We start from the raw sequence: 16,841 nt of genomic DNA on the forward strand, positions 1-16,841 counted from the left end.
AACCTGTGTTCTGTATCCCATAGTAACCTGTGTTCTGTATCCCATAGTAACCTGTGTTCTGTATCCCATAGTAACCTGTGTCTGTATCCCATAGTAACCTGTGTTCCCCATAGTAACCTGTTCTGTATCCCATCTGTATCCCATAGTAACCTGTGTTCTGTATCCCATAGTAACGTGTGTTCTGTATCCCATAGTAACCTGTGTCTGTATCCCATAGTAACCTGTGTTCTGTATCCCATAGTAACCTGTGTTCTGAATCCCATAGTAACCTGTGTTCTGTATCCCATAGTAATGTGTGTTCTGTATCCCATAGTAACATGTGTCTGTATCCCATAGTAACGTGTGTTCTGTATCCCATAGTAGCATGTGTCTGTATCCCATAGTAACGTGTGTTCTGTATCCCATAGTAGCGTGTGTTCTGTATCCCATAGTAACCTGTGTTCTGTATCCCATAGTAACCTGTGTTCTTCCTTCTGTTCCATGGTCCTCCTCTCTGATCCCACCGCTATTATTATCAGTCTGTTTGTGTTCTAGTTGTCAGCTGTAACAAGCAAGTGGAGCTGCAAGGTCTTTGACCTGTACCTCTCTAAGTGGCCCCGATAACAGAAAGCACAGCACTCTTACAGTTTTTTTTAATGAGCCTCACTTTCATGCAGCTGGTGCAAAAAGGACTAGAGTTCTTAATCTGTTGGTTTGAAGGTGGAGATAGATAGAAGAGTAGAGCAGGCTTTCTTTCTAGGATATCTTGCTGATGTCAGTACGCTGTACTTTCTTAACAGCCTCCACACTTTTCAGATCCACTCCTGCCAACCCTGTAGACATCAAGGCAGCAGCATGGGAACATGCCTCTCTCAGCACAGTTCCATCCTCTTGTACAGCAAGCCAAGGAAGTGTTAAGGTCATGTGTAACAATAAAAGGGTTGTTCCACCAATTTCATGATATCCAATTGGTAGTTACACATCGCTGCAACTTTCGTACGGACTCGGGAGAGGCGACGGTCGAGAGTCATGCGTCCTCCGAAACACAACCCTGCCAAGCCACACTGCTTCTTGACACACTGCTCGCTTAACCCGGAAACCAGACTCAACAATGTGTTGGAGGAAACGCTGTCCAACTGGCGGCCGTGTCATAGTGCATGCACCCGGCCCACCACTGGAGTAGCTAGAGCGCAATGGGACAAGCACATCCCGGCTGGCCAGACCCTCCCCAGGCCCAGACAACGCTGGGACAATTGTGTAGCACCTCATGGGTCTCCGGGTCACGGCTGGCTACGACACAGCCCGGGTTCGAACCTGGATCTGTAGTGATGCCTATGTAGTACTGCTGCCCTGTTCTGAGCCAATTGTAATTTTCCTAAGTCCCTCTTTGTGGTACACGACTGAACAGTGTGCTCAGGTTTTACCAGCAGCAGGGGAGCTAACATTGGAGAAATGCATGTCAATCTCTCATGTGGCTCAAAGTGGAAGAGAGATTGACTTCATCACTACTTGTTTTTGTAAGAAGTGTTGACATGCTGAATGCACCGAGGAGTCTGTTTAAACTACTAGCTCAACAAAGCTCAGACACCCACGCATACCCCACAAGACATGTCACCAGAGGTCTCTTCACAATGCCCAAGTCCAGAACAGACTATGGGAGGTACACCGTACTACATAGAGCCATGACTACTATTCTACATCAGGTAACTGATGCAAGCAGTAGAATCAGATTTTTTTAAACAGGTAAAAATACACCGGGGACTGTGAAGAGACACACACATAGTTTGTATTGTAGATATGTAGTGGTGTAATAATGTTATATGATGTCCTGTTTTCTCTGTTTTTATATGTAATGTAAGTGCCTTAATGTGGGGAGTCAGTACGGGTTGGATAAACATTTGCAGGACAGAAATATTTTACTGATCACCGTCAAGGTAGCTAGCTAAGTTATTTATGAACATTTTATTTGTGATTTACAGGATATCCACCAAAAAGCAACTATATCCTCTATAAACATGACATTAAATACAAAGTTGTTTAGTTGACCTTCTTAGGTACAACTTAAAGATGTGTCTATCTATGGCAGTGGATAAGAAGTATACACAAGTGTTTGTGCTAAACCACCACAACGGGTGGCTGGCTGAATTAATTCAACTTTGTCTCAAAGTAAGTCTGAAACTGCACTCTTCACATATACAGTTGAAGTCAGAAGTTTACATGCACCTTAGCCAAATACATTTAAACTCAGCTTCTCACAATTTCTGACATTTAATCCTATTAAAAATTCCCTGTTTTAGGTCAGTTAGGATCACCACTTTATTTTAAGAATGTGAAATGTCAGAATAATAGAGAGAATGATATATTTCAGCTTCTATTTCTTCCATCACATTCCCAGTGGGTCAGAAGTTTACATACACTCAATTAGTTTTTGGTAGCATTGCCTTTAAATTGTTTAACTTGGGTCAAGCGTTTTGGGTAGCCTTCCACAAGCTTCCCACAGTAAGTTGGGTGAATTTTGGCCCATTCCTCCTGACAGAGCTGGTGTAACAGAGTCAGGTTTGTAGTCCTCCTTGCTCGCACAAGCTTTTTCAGTTCTGCACACAAATTGTCTATAGGATGGAGGTCAGGGCTTTGTGATGGCCACTCCAATACCTTGACTTTGGTGTCCTTAAGCCATTTTGCCACAACTTTGGAGTATTCTTGGGGTCATTGTCCATTTGGAAGACCCATTTGCGACTAAGCTTTAACTTCCTGACTAATGTCTTGAGGTGTTGCTTCAATATATCCACATAATTTTCCTACCTGATGCCATCTATTTTGTGAAGTGGGCTATTAAGCAGGACAATAGACTCACCATGTATTATAATAGCCCATTTTGTGCTATTAGCAGGACAATAGACTCTTGCCAACACCTCTTTGTATTTTGATACTTTGTGGAAGGCAATTGATCTGCATTAAAAACTTTGTGGATGGGGCCATCACGAGTGGCACAGCGGTCTAAGACTGTTGCTACAGATGCTGGTTCGATACTCGTGCCGGCTGCGACCGGAGACCCATGAGGCGACGGTAGGCTTTTGGTTTCTCTCCCTCTAAAAACATAAATAAATAATTACAAATAACAAACTGGCTTTATTTACAAATTAGTAAGAATGTCTCACCCCATGTTCAAGAATGGCCTTTTTCTCGCTCACTTTAGGTTATTTGAAAACAAAATCATCTCCAAAATATCGTTATTTTTTAAACAAAGTGATTATTATTATTGTTATTATTTAATTTAGAATTAAATAAAAGCACCTTAGATATTCTCACAGATCCTAACGGAAAATGGCCCTTAGATATTAATTTAGAGTCCTCCAATCCTCTAAATCGAATTATTGGTGGAGAGTTACGTCATTGAAAAAAATGTTTTTCTATATACAGTCGTGGCCAAAATTTTTCAGAATCACACGAATATAAATTTTCACAAAGTCCGCTGCCTCAGTTTGTATGATGGCAATTTGCATATACTCCAGAATGTTATGAAGAGTGATCAGAGGAATTGCAATTAATTGCAAAGTTCCTCTTTGCCATGCAAATGAACTGAATCCCCCAAAAACATTTCCACTGCATTTCAGCCCTGCCACAAAAGGACCAGCTGACATCATGTCAGTGATTCTCTCGTTAACACAGGTGTGAGTGTTGACGAGGACAATGCTGGAGATCACTCTGTCATGCTGATTGAGTTCGAATAACATACTGGAAGCTTCAAAAGTAGGGTGGTGCTTGGAATCATTGTTCTTCCTCTGTCAACCATGGTTACCTGCAAGGAAACACGTGCCATCGTCATTGCTTTGCACAAAAAGGGCTTCACAGGCAAGGATATTGCTGCCAGTAAGATTGCACCTAAATCAACCATTTATCGGATCATCAAGAACTTCAAGGAGAAAGGTTCAAATGTTGTGAAGAAGGCTTCAGGGCACCCAAGAAAGTCCAGCAAGCGCCAAGACCATCTCCTAAAGTTGATTCAGCTGCGGGATCGGGGCACCACCAGTACAGAGCTTGCTCAGGAATGGCAGCAGGCAGGTGTGAGTGCATCTGCACGCACAGTGAGGCGAAGACTTTTGGAGGATGGCCTGGTGTCAAGAATGGCAGCAAAGAAGCCACTTCTCTCCAGGAAAAACATCAGGGACAGACTGATATTCTGCAAAAAGTACAAGGATTGGACTGCTGAGGACTGGGGTGAAGACATTTTCTCTGATGAATCCCATTTCCGATTGTTTGGGGAATCCGGAAAAAAGCTTGTCCGGAGAAGACAAGGTGAGCGCTACCATCAGTCCTGTGTCATGCCAACAGTAAAGCATCCTGAGACCATTCATGTGTGGGGTTGCTTCTCAGTCACGGGAGTGGGCTCACTCACAATTTTGCCTAAGAACACGGCCATGAATAAAGAATGGTACCAACACATCCAGGAACAGAGCAACTTCTCCCAACCATCCAGGAACAGTTTGGTGACGAACAATGCCTTTTACAGCATGATGGAGCACCTTGCCATAAGTGATAACTAAGTAGCTCGGGGAACAAAACATCAATATTTTGGGTACATGAACAGGAAACTCCCTAGACCTTAAGCCCATTGAGAACTTGTGGTCAATCCTCAAGAGGCGGGTGGACAAACAAAACCCCACAAATTCTGACAAACTCCAATCATTGATAATGCAAGAATGGGCTGCCATCAGTCAGGATGTGGCTCAGCAGTTAATTGACAGCATGCCAGGGCGAATTGCAGAGGTCTTGGAAAAAAGGGTCAACACTGCAAATATTGACTCTTTGCATCAACTTCCTGTAATTGTCAATAAAAGCCTTTGATACTTATGAAATGCTGGTAATTATACTTCAGTATTCTATAGTAACATCTGGCAAAAAAATTCTAAAGACACTGAAGCAGCAAACTTTGTGGAAATTAATATTTGTGTCATTCTCAAAACTTTTGGCCACGACTGTACTTTAGGCCTACCATAAGCGACATGAGTCTCACTAGTGTTGAGTAATGTGCTGTTAAAAGTGGTGTAGGTCTCATTTATTTAAAAAGCATATTGAAGTTAGAAGCAGTACGATTTGAAACAATAGCCTACCCACTGTGGTCAACTATTTCATCACCGTTTCTTGCTGCTCTGAGAGAAGCATGGGGACTGGTCTTAATAAATCAATGAGATATTTATTTTCACTGAATCTCCATTTGGGTATTGGTTAGACTACAATTAGGGTGTGAAAATGTTATGCTCTTAGTACTGTAGCTTACTCCCGACCGTCACGTTGTACAGCACCATATTTTCCTAACAGAAACCTTGAGGGTTTTTCATTTTTCTTGGAATAGAAACACTATAAAATTCATCTAATTAATTAAGCTACATTTCTTAAAATCAATCCCATATACTTCTTACAAAAAAGTTTTTTCTCTAGTACAGCCAATATAGAAGGCTATCAAATGCTTGTCAAAGATGCCCTCTGGTGGTCAAACTAGCACTAACTAACATTAATGGTAACAAAGGCTGACAATTAAATAATGTGCCATAGAATTCTGCGGCAGCCCGTAAGGAGTGCGGCAGTATGGTGTAACTTTTACAGGAAGAACCACTGTAAACAAACACTTTATGGCAACCTCGCAATAGAGTATGTTAAGACAAGCACAAGCAAGCTGTTCATTATGACAATGTTTTCTTACAGAAACCATTTGTACGTTCCACTGTTATTTAATACAAAATGTATTAGCTATACATTTAAACTGCAAATGACATGAGCTGATGACTGAAAACATTTATGCAGGCAAATACTTGCCTCACTACTATTAGTCACACGTTTTCTAATTTAGCTAGCTAGCTAACTTAAGCTTCTTATCTCATCATGAATGCAAGCACATGGCCTGAACGATAGATCTGCGCCAACTGTCTGGCTTTTTGCAAATTGCATATTTGGGAAAACTAACTAAATAAGAACACTAGCTAACATAATAATAATTTGTATCAAGGACGAGAGTTCACTTTGGCGCCAGTCCAGTATTAGCACATAAGTAGCACAGATTGCTAGCTAAGCTAACTTTAACGAAGTGAGAATGTGATGAGGACAGGGCTCCTTGCTTGGTGACGTGTACTTTTGATTATTTACTTATTCAAATATGCTGGCTATGGCAAGCTGCTCACCTTCAAGCCACCATGCCTACTCTCTCTCTCTCACACGTTGTGAGCTAGGGCTGAATGATTTTTAATGAGCAGCTGGTAGAGCACCCTCTTCATGCAACCATTGAAAAATACTAAAAATGACCACAAATGAGCAGACATGTTTGTTTATTCTATGTATATAATATTGGAGCTGTATCTGTGTAATAAAGACACATTTTTTATTTTACCTTTCTTTAACTAGGCAAGTGAGTTAAGAACAAATTCTTATTTTCAATGACAGCCTAGGAACAGTGGGTTAACTGCCTTGTTCAGGAGCAGATTTTTTACCTTGTCAGCTCAGGGATTTGATCTTGCAACCTTTTGGTTACTAGTCCAACGCGCTAACCACTAGGCTACCTGCCGCCCCAAAATGAATATTTCTGTGAAAGGCTAATATTGTCCGATAATACCGGTCAACCGCTTTATCAGTCGGGCAGCTTCTTTTTTTTTTACTTACCTTGCCTGTGATAAGGAACATATTCCTGTCCTGCAATGCCATATTCGTGGCTCATTCACCCAACCCGTACTGAACTATCTGAAGCCATCAGTGTTTTTGTACGCCTTCAGGCTTTCTCCAGTGTAGGGTGAAGGGTTGTGTGTAAGGTACATGTAAACATCAGGACATGTTGATTCGGCAGCTTTTCTGTGTTTTCAGTGGCTTAAATGCGTTGGGTGGAGCACTATAAGGGTCGCATCCCCCAAGTACAGCTAGTTTTCCTAAATATCATTATTTAAATATTTTGCCATGTCAAGCTAGCTAGCTAGATTTATAATATAGCGGCTGTCTTTGTTACAGTAGTTGTGGACAGTGATGAGTCCCACCTTGGTTCCATGGTGGTGCAGGCTGAGATGAGGGCAGGGGAACTGTAATGTTATGTCTATAACTTTGTCTGTTTTGTGTCTGTCTTGTAGTTGTAAGTGTGGAGAGTCGCGAGGCCCACCTCGGCAGCCTGGTCATCGAAGCAGAGAGGAAGGCAGGGGAGCTGGCTGCCCAGGCCCAGAGAGAGGGTCTCAGCCTGGAGGCCTGTGACAAAGACAAGGAGCTCCGAGCCTGGGAGTGGAGGAGCAAGCTCTACAAACGCATGAGGACTGGCTTCCAGCATGCACGTGAGTATGCTGGGACCGAATGTGTGTGTGGGGGGAGGGAGGGTGCGTGCGTGTGTTAGGACTGCACGAGTCTTGACCAGAGCCCAATGCACAGCCATATTAAGGCAAGGGATGGGGCGAAAGAATACAACACATTATAGGGAAGACAAAGAAATGGTCATAGCTGCCACATACCTTAGTGTGGAGTGGTATGGCTTCAACCTTGGACATAAGTGGGGACAAGGCTAGCATCAATTGTTTGCAGGTCAGAATCTTTTATTTTTTGTGTGTTGATATGATCTCTTTTCTATATTTAGTCCTTTTACACAGAACAACTTGATTGTAAGCGTGAACTCAACAACCCCAGCATATGTCTTTGTCCACTAGGAGCTCTGATGGCACACACACACACACCATGGGATGTGTCAAGTCTGAGATTGACAGGAGGATTTTTTGTATTTCAAAGGTGCCAGACAGGCTTGGAGGAAATCTGAGTGAGGTTATTATGGCTGGCAGGTCGTCCAGACTCCACAGTTACACCCTGTGTGTCCCAAATGGCACCCTTTTCCCTTTATAGGACATGGTGCATAGGGCTCTGGTCAAAAATAGTGCACTAAACCAGGAATAGGGTGCTATTTGGGACACCGTTCCAAACAGGCCTGGGGGTACAGCCTGCTAGGGAGGTGGAGTGGAGAGAATAAAGGGGAGAGTGTTCTATCATCTTGCCAAACATCTCCTATCCATTACAGCTGTGACGAGCAATAAAGGAGGATAGGAGCGAGTGTGTATTGGACACACATTTGTACACACACACTATTTTTGACCCTTTGATATTGATGACTGCGTTGTTGAGGAAGAGCTTGCATGTTTCACTGTGCTCTTTACACCTGTGCACGTGACAAATACACATTGATTTGATTTGACCACAGGAGGTTGGTTGCGCCTTAATTGGGGAGGACAGCTCATGGTAATGGCTGAAGCGGAATTGGTGGAGTGGTATCAAATACATTAAACACGTGGTTTCCATGTGTTTGATGCCATTCCATTTACTCCGTTCCATCTATTATTATGAGCCGTTCTCCCCTCAGCAGCCTCCACTGGATTTGACATACACATACACACATTCTCTCCTCCTCTGTTGGTGCACTGTGAGGTAAATGTTTGTGTTGTGTTTGTGCCCCATCTTTTTGTGTGCTCTATCCATCAGTCTGACAAGCATTGTTATGGACTAGGTTAGGTAGTTCAGTTCTAAGGGACACAGTTAGACACTACATTATCACGTCCACACTCCATCACCAGGTGGCAGCACCAGCCGGGTCAGGTGGCAGCACCAGCCAGGGCAGGTGGCAGCACCAGCCAGGACAGGTGGCAGCACCAGCCAGGACAGGTGGCAGTCTTGTTAAGTGTTGATTGTGCACAGGTGTGGGCAATCAGGGATTGGCAATCAGTGAGAGAAAGGTGGAAAGGAATCTCTCAGCCTGCAAATGTAATTTTTTGTGTTGCATCTTTAGTTTTGGGCATGCCTTTAGTAGTTTCCCTTTTGTATATAATTATTTTCATAAACGGAACACACAATAATCTGTCTGGGCTGGTCGACCAAGGGGATTACACTGACTTCTCACATAAATGCACACAGGTTACAGACCATTTAGCTAGAGCTAGGAATGTCTAGACCTGTAACAATATCAGTAGGTTAGCTCAGGGGTTTTGTAACAGCATACACATAATGAAAAACTATCTGTCCTTATTAATGTACTCTACAACCAGCACAGCCAGAGGAGGACTGGACACACCCCTCGGAACTTGGTTCTTCTTCAGGTTTATTCCTAGGTTCCTGCCTTCTAGGAAGTTTTTCCTAGCCACTGTGCTTCTGCCTCTGCTTTGCTTGCTGTTTGGGGTTTTTAGGCTGGGTATCTGTAAAGCACTTCGTGCCAACTGCAGATATGAAAAGGGCATTTCTAAAAATAAAATACTTTTTTTTTTTGGTAGGTGTGCCGGAGCCCCCGTCTGCAGTGGGTCTGTGTGTAACCAGTAGCTCCTCTCTCACAGTTACCTTCCAGGAACCCCACTGTCTCAATTCTGCTGTGGTCACCAAGTACAGAGGTACATACACACACAGACTTGTAGACACACACACCGACGCACGCGTACACACACAAACACACAGACGCGCGGACACACACATGAAAGGAACTGCAATTTAGAAAGGAAATTAATGGGTAGGAACAAATAAATTATTGTTGCTTTTCATTGTTCCTTTCTCCCTCTGTATTTTCTCTCATGCTCTGTCTCGCTTCTCTCTCCCTCCTCTCTCTGTCTCTCTCTCCCTCCTCTCTCTGTCTCTCTCTCCCTCCTCTCTCTGTCTCTCTCTCCCTCCTCTCTCTGTCTCTCTCTCCCTCCTCTCTCTGTCTCTCTCTCCCTCCTCTCTCTGTCTCTCTCTCCCTCCTCTCTCTGTCTCTCTCTCCCTCCTCTCTCTGTCTCTCTCTCCCTCCTCTCTCTGTCTCTCTCTCCCTCCTCTCTCTGTCTCTCTCTCCCTCCTCTCTCTGTCTCTCTCTCCCTCCTCTCTCTGTCTCTCTCTCCCTCCTCTCTCTGTCTCTCTCTCCCTCCTCTCTCTGTCTCTCTCTCCCTCCTCTCTCTGTCTCTCTCTCCCTCCTCTCTCTGTCTCTCTCTCCCTCCTCTCTCTGTCTCTCTCTCCTCCTCTCTCTCTCTCTCTCCCTCCCTCCTCTCTCTGTCTCTCCCTCCCTCCTCTCTCTGTCTCTCTCTCCCTCCTCTCTCTGTCTCTCTCTCCCTCCTCTCTCTGTCTCTCTCTCCCTCCTCTCTCTGTCTCTCTCTCCCTCCTCTCTCTGTCTCTCTCTCCCTCCTCTCTCTGTCTCTCTCTCTGTCTCTCTCTCCTCTCTCTGTCTCTCTCTCCCTCCTCTCTCTGTCTCTCTCTCCCTCCTCTCTCTGTCTCTCTCTCCTCCTCTCTCTGTCTCTCTCTCCCTCCTCTCTCTGTCTCTCTCTGTCTCTCTCTCTGTCTCTCTCTCCCTCCTCTCTCTGTCTCTCTCTCCCTCCTCTCTCTGTCTCTCTCTCCCTCCTCTCTCTGTCTCTCTCTCTGTCTCTCTCTCCCTCCTCTCTCTGTCTCTCTCTCTCTCCTCTCTCTGTCTCTCTCTCCCTCCTCTCTCTGTCTCTCTCTCCCTCCTCTCTCTGTCTCTCTCTCCCTCCTCTCTCTGTCTCTCTCTCCCTCCTCTCTCTGTCTCTCTCTCCCTCCTCTCTCTGTCTCTCTCTCTGTCTCTCTCTCCCTCCTCTCTCTGTCTCTCTCTCTCTCTCTCTCTGTCTCTCTCTCCCTCCTCTCTCTGTCTCTCTCTCCCTCCTCTCTGTCTCTCTCTCTCTCTCTCTCTGTCTCTCTCTCCCTCCTCTCTCTGTCTCTCTCTCCCTCCTCTCTCTGTCTCTCTCTCTGTCTCTCTCTCCCTCCTCTCTCTGTCTCTCTCTCTCTCCTCTCTCTGTCTCTCTCTCCCTCCTCTCTCTGTCTCTCTCTCCCCCCTCTCTCTGTCTCTCTCTCCCTCCTCTCTCTGTCTCTCTCTCCTCTCTCTGTCTCTCTCTCCCTCCTCTCTCTGTCTCTCTCTCCCTCCTCTCTCTGTCTCTCTCTCCCTCCTCTCTCTGTCTCTCTCTCCCTCCTCTCTCTGTCTCTCTCTCCCTCCTCTCTCTGTCTCTCTCTCCCTCCTCTCTCTGTCTCTCTCTCCCTCCTCTCTCTGTCTCTCTCTCCCTCCTCTCTCTGTCTCTCTCTCCCTCCTCTCTCTGTCTCTCTCTCCCTCCTCTCTCTGTCTCTCTCTCCCTCCTCTCTCTGTCTCTCTCTCCCTCCTCTCTCTGTCTCTCTCTCCCTCCTCTCTCTGTCTCTCTCTCCCTCCTCTCTCTGTCTCTCTCTCCCCTTTCCTATTCTCCTTCCCTCTGCAATTTATTTCGAACTCAGTCTGTTGTCTCACTAACCTGCTTCCCTCCAGCCCTGTGGGATGACAGTAAATCTATTAACTATTGCCATGACTGATATTGACTTATTTCCCTCTCCTCCCTACCGGTCCCTCCCGCCATCCCTCTCTCCCTCCAAGCTACAATTACTTGGGGTGACAGTGAAACTATTAAATGTCCCTATACCATCCTCCACTCTAATCCATTCTGTCCCTGCCTCTCTTCTTCCTCCTCTCTCTCTCCCACCCTTATCCACCTTCATCCGTTCTAGCTCAAGGCCAGAGAGCCCCAGAGAGCCCTAGCAGAGAGAGATCAGTGTATTGAACTGTAAAGGCTAAAGGGCCGGTCATTTCGGACTAATAGGCTTGTGCTGCAGATGGAGCATGAAGGTTAACAACAGGCTTTGTAATGATCTATAGTTCATCTCTGCTCATCAGGGCTTTTCCCTAGAGGTGTAGAAGTCTTCACAAGCCTTTTAGGGGTTCTGTGGAAGTAGAAGCAAAGGAGAGAGAAATGAGAGAGATTGAGCAGAAAGAGGGAACAAGAGAGGGAGAGAGTGAGTACATTTCCTCAGTGAAAACGATGTACTGAGCAAATGGCAAAAAAACACAGTTCTTTTCACAGTGCCGTGGGGCGAGACAGTGATGCAGCTTAAGCCCCACCCTCTTCAAGATACATATCAACAAATTGGGGAGGGCACTAGAACAGTGTGCAGCACCCGGCCTCACCCTGCTAGAATCTAAAGTCAGATGTGTACTGTTTGCTGTGGATCTGGTGCTTCTGTCCCCAACCAAGGAGGGCCTACAGCAGCACCTAGATCTTCTGCACAGATTCTGTCAGACCTAGGCCCTGACAGTAAATCTCAGTAAGACCAAAATAATGGTGTTCCAAAAAAGGTCCAGTTGCCAGGACCACAAATACAAATTCCATCTAAACACTGTTGTCCTAGAATACACAAAAAACTATACATACCTCGGCCTAAAAATGAGCGCCACAAGTAACTTCCACAAAGCTGTGAACGATCTGAGAGACAAGGCAAGAAGTGCCTTCTATGCCATCAAAAGGAACATAAAATTCAACATACCAATCAGGATCTGGCTAAAAATACTTGAATCAGTTATAGAACCCATTGCCCTTTACGGTTGTCAGGCAAACTAGAAGGCTACTTGGCCTAAACAAGGAGTACACAGTGGCAGAATACCTGACCACTGTGACTGACCCAAACTTAAGGAAAGCTTTGACTATGTACAGACTCAGTGAGCATAGCCTTGCTATTGAGAAAGAAAAGGGCAACCAGTTAAGAACAAACATCACTGTAAGTACAACCCATATTTATGTTGATTTATTTTCCCTTTTGTACTTTTAACTATTTGCAGATAATGACATTTGAAATGTCTTTATTCTTTTGGAAATGTAATGTTGTAATATCTACTTCACTTGCTTTGGAAATGTTAATATATTTCCCATGCCAATAAAGCCCTTGAATTGAATTGAATTGAGAGATAATAGAGCAAAGCTAGAGAGAGCAGAGCTAGAGAGTGAGAGAAGAGAGCAGAGTGAGAGAGAGCAGAGAGAGGGAAAGCGAGGGAAACTACACACCTCAAGGCATTAGCAGCCCAATGAGAAGGTTAATAGTGTAATACACAGCACCAGGGTACCTATTGATTTCTATTATGGAGAGAAGACACACACATACCCAGTCTGTGATGTTATTGTCTGTGAGTATTTGTAATGCTGACTTTGTGTGCATGTGCGTATGTATGTGTCATTACAGTGGAGTGGAGCTGTCTAAAAGATTTCTCATTGCTGGCCGGAGACATGGTGTTGGAAAACCTACAAACTCTCAAGTGCACCGTCAACGGCCTTACCATGGTAAATAGTACTGAAGTATATGCAGCAGACAGGGAGGAAGGGGGAGAGAGAGAGAGAGGGAGCACAGAGAGAGGAAAAATCTAATCACATTTTATTTGTCACATGCGCCGAATACAACAGGTGTAACAGTGAAATGCTTACTTACAAGCCCTTAACCAACAATGCAGTTTTAAGAAAAATAAGTGTTAAGTAAAAAAAAAAGATAAATGAAAAATAAAAGTAACAAATAATTAAAGAGCAGCAGTAAAATAACAATATTGAGGCTATATACAGGGGGTACAGGTACAGAGTCAATGTGCAGGGGCACCGGTTAATGGAGGTAATATGTACATGTGGGTAGAGTTAAAGTGACTATGCATAGATAATAAACAGAGAGTAGCAGCAACGTAAAGGGGGGCAATGCAAATAGTTTAGGTAGCCATTTGATTAGCTGTTCAGGAGTCTAATGGCTTGGGGGTAGAAGCTGTTAAGAAGTCAGGATGCTCTTGGTGGTGCAGCTGTAGAACCTTTTGAGGATCTGAGGACCCATGCCAAATTGTTTCAGTCTCCTGAGGGGAATAGGCTTTGTCATCCCCTCTTCACAACTGCCTTGGTGTGTTTGGACCATGATAGTTTGTTGGTGATGTTGACACCAAGGAACTTGCCGCTCTCAACCTGCTCCACTACAGCCCCGTCGATGAGAATGGGGGCGTGCTCTGTCCTCCTTTATCTCCTTTAGGGCACTATGGTGTTGAACACTGAGCTGTAGTCAATGAATATTATTCTCACATAGGTGTTCCTTTTGTCCAGGTGGGAAAGGGCAGTGTGGAATGCAATAGAGATTGCATCATCTGTGGAGCTGTTGGGGCGGTATGCAAATTGGAGTGGGTCTAGAGTTTCTGGGATAATGGTTTTGATGTGAGCCATGACCAGCCTTTCAAAGCACTTCATGGCTACAGACGTGAGTGCTACGGGTCGGTACTAATTTAGGCAGGTTACCTTAGTGTTCTTGGGCACAGGGACTATAGTGTTCTGCTTGAAACATTTTGGTATTACAGACTCAGTCAGGGAGAGAGTTTGAAAATATCAGTGAGGACACTTGCCATTTGGTCAGCGCATGCTCAGAGTACACGTGCTGGTAATCCGTCTGGCCCTGTGGGCTTGTGAATGTTGACCTGTTTAAAGGACTTACTCACATCGGCTACGGAAAGCGTGATCACACAGTCGTCCGGAACAGCTGATGCTCTCATGCCGGGGAAGTACGATTCAATCTTAGTCCTGTATTGACGCTTTGCCTGTTTAATGGTTCGTCGGAGTGCATAGAGGGATTTCTTATAAGCTTCCGGGTTCGAGTCCCGCTCCTTGAAGACGGCAGCTCTACCCTTTAGCTCAGTGTTGCCCGTAATCCATGGTATGTACGTCCAGTCACTGTGGGGACGACGTCATCGATGCACTTATTGATGAAGCCAGTGACTGATGTGGTATACACCTCAATGCCATCAGAAGAATCCCGGAACATATTCCAGTCTGTGCTAGCAAAACAATCCTGTAGCTTAGCATCTGCTTCATCTGACCTCTTTTTTATTGATCAAGTCACTGGTGCTTCCTGCTTTCGTTTTTGCTCGTAAGCTGGAATCAGGAGGATAGAATTGTGGTCATATTCGCCAAATGCAGGGCGAGGGAGAGCTTTGTACGCTTCTCTGTGTGTGGAGTAAAGGTGGTCTAGAGTTGTTTTCCCTCTTGTTGCACATTTAGCATGCTGGTAGAAATGAGGTCAAACGGATTTAAGTTTCCCTGCATTAAATTCCCCGGCCACTAGGAGCGCTGCCTCTGGATGATCGTTTTCCTGTTTGCTTATGGCCGTATACAGCTCATTGAGTGCGGTCCTTGTGCCGGTATCGGTTTGTGGTGTCTCAGCAAAACCTTGCCTGAGACTTCCTTAGATTTCTTGCACCAGCTGTTGTTTACAAATATTCATAGACCGCCACCCCTTGTCTTACCAGATGCAGCTGTTCTATCCTGCCGAAAAAGCGTAAAACCCGCCAGATGTATGTTATTCATGTTGTTGTTCAGCCAAGACTCGGTGACACATAAGATATTACATTTTTTAATGTCCTGTTGGTAGGATATAAGTGCTCGTAGTTTGTCTATTTTTTTATCCAATGAGAGAGATAAGGTGAAAGAAGGAGCTCACACAGAGAGAAAGGGGATGAGAGAGAGAAGGAGCACAACGACAGATGAGTAACTGATGGGGCCAGTATAGGAGGAGGGGTAATGATGGAGGGAGGAAGTGAAGGAGTGTGGGAATGACACAGTAATGGAGTGGGGGGCTGAATGAGGGAAAGCTGGTGTCTTCTAGGATGCGTCCCAAATGGCACCCTATTCCCTATAACGTGCACTAGTTTTTATTAAGGCTCATAGGGCTCTGGTCAAAAGTAGTGCACTATGTAAGTTTATAGGGTGCCATTTGTGACATATCCTAGAAGTCACCATTCTAGCGAGTTGCCCTCATTCAACCAAAAAAATGTGATATTACTGCGCTCTGCTCAACTTTCAGCTGTTTTAACTATCTTCCTCTGGCTAGTACATACTGTGTGTACGTTTTACGTCATGTGAAAATGTATTTTACATAATGTGTGCGTGTTGTGTGTGTGCCTGTGTGTTTTCCAGGGGAGGCTGTACTATGTTCAGGTGTCGGCCTACAACATGAGGGGTTGGGGTCCACCTCAACAGTCTCTACCCCCCTCTGCTGCACCTTCCAGTGAGTTCATTACGTTATTAGGTTTAAATCAAACCTTTATTGAATGTACCTTCATATAGAATCGGTTTGGGCACTGCTGTTAAAACAGCAGGTAAACTGGTTGATATTTTCCTTCAAAAATAGTTTTGTTTTCGGAATAAGACACGTGTCCAGTAAAGTTGTGTTCTCAAAGCCTGCTATGGCAGTTATAATTAACTCCGTCATTCAGTTGGATTGAAACACAAACTTGCTTTATTCCCTGCTACTTTGAAAATGTCGGCTCTGTCCCAAATGGCACCCTATTCCCGATACACAGATGTCGCAGGAGGAATAATAATAATCCTGCAGCAGGAGGATTTGAATATCAAAAGAAATATTTAGAATTGCCGTCAGGGGGCAGCTGGAAGCGCTGTCTGTATACAACGCAGTACCATAGCTACAGTGTACCTTATCAAATCAAATCAAATTTTATTTGTCACATACACATGGTTAGCAGATGTTAATGCGAGTGTAGCGAAATGCTTGTGCTTCTAGTTCCGACAATGCAGTAATAACCAACAAGTAATCTAACTAACATTTCCAAAACTACTGTCTTAAACACACAAGTGTAAGGGGATAAAGAATATGTACATAAAGATATATGAATGAGTGATGGTACAGAGCGGCATAGGCAAGATACAGTAGATGGTATCGAGTACAGTATATACATATGAGATGAGTATGTAAACAAAGTGGCATAGTTAAAGTGGCTAGTGATACATGTATTACATAAAGATGCAGTAGATGATATAGAGTACAGTATATAGGTATACATATGAGATGAATAATGTAGGGTACGTAAACATTATATTAGGTAGCATTGTTTAAAGTGGCTAGTGATATATTTTACATAATTTCCCATCAATTCCCATTATTAAAGTGGCTGGAGTTGAGTCAAGTGTGTTGGCAGCAGCCATTCAATGTTAGTGGTGGCTGTTTAACAGTCTGATGGCCTTGAGATAGAAGCTGTTTTTCAGTCTCTCGGTCCCAGCTTTGATGCACCTGTACTG

The 16,841-nt window shown here is 44.4% G+C and overlaps 1 protein-coding gene across 4 annotated transcripts in view; it reads left to right on the top strand.

Moving 5' to 3' along the window:
- Positions 1 to 16,841, top strand: part of LOC112257636 (ankyrin repeat and fibronectin type-III domain-containing protein 1) — a 229,162-nt gene that overhangs the window by 170,928 nt on the left and 41,393 nt on the right. For all 4 annotated transcript variants that reach the window (XM_042326082.1, XM_042326077.1, XM_042326097.1 and 1 more), the window contains 4 exons: positions 7,086 to 7,280; positions 9,249 to 9,362; positions 12,976 to 13,073; positions 15,723 to 15,813. In XM_042326082.1, coding sequence (XP_042182016.1) covers positions 7,086 to 7,280; positions 9,249 to 9,362; positions 12,976 to 13,073; positions 15,723 to 15,813 — 498 coding nt within the window. The remainder of the gene's footprint in view (positions 1 to 7,085; positions 7,281 to 9,248; positions 9,363 to 12,975; positions 13,074 to 15,722; positions 15,814 to 16,841) is intronic.

This window comes from Oncorhynchus tshawytscha, linkage group LG01, assembly GCF_018296145.1.
Source record: "Oncorhynchus tshawytscha isolate Ot180627B linkage group LG01, Otsh_v2.0, whole genome shotgun sequence".
NCBI classification, from domain to species: Eukaryota; Metazoa; Chordata; class Actinopteri; order Salmoniformes; family Salmonidae; genus Oncorhynchus; species Oncorhynchus tshawytscha.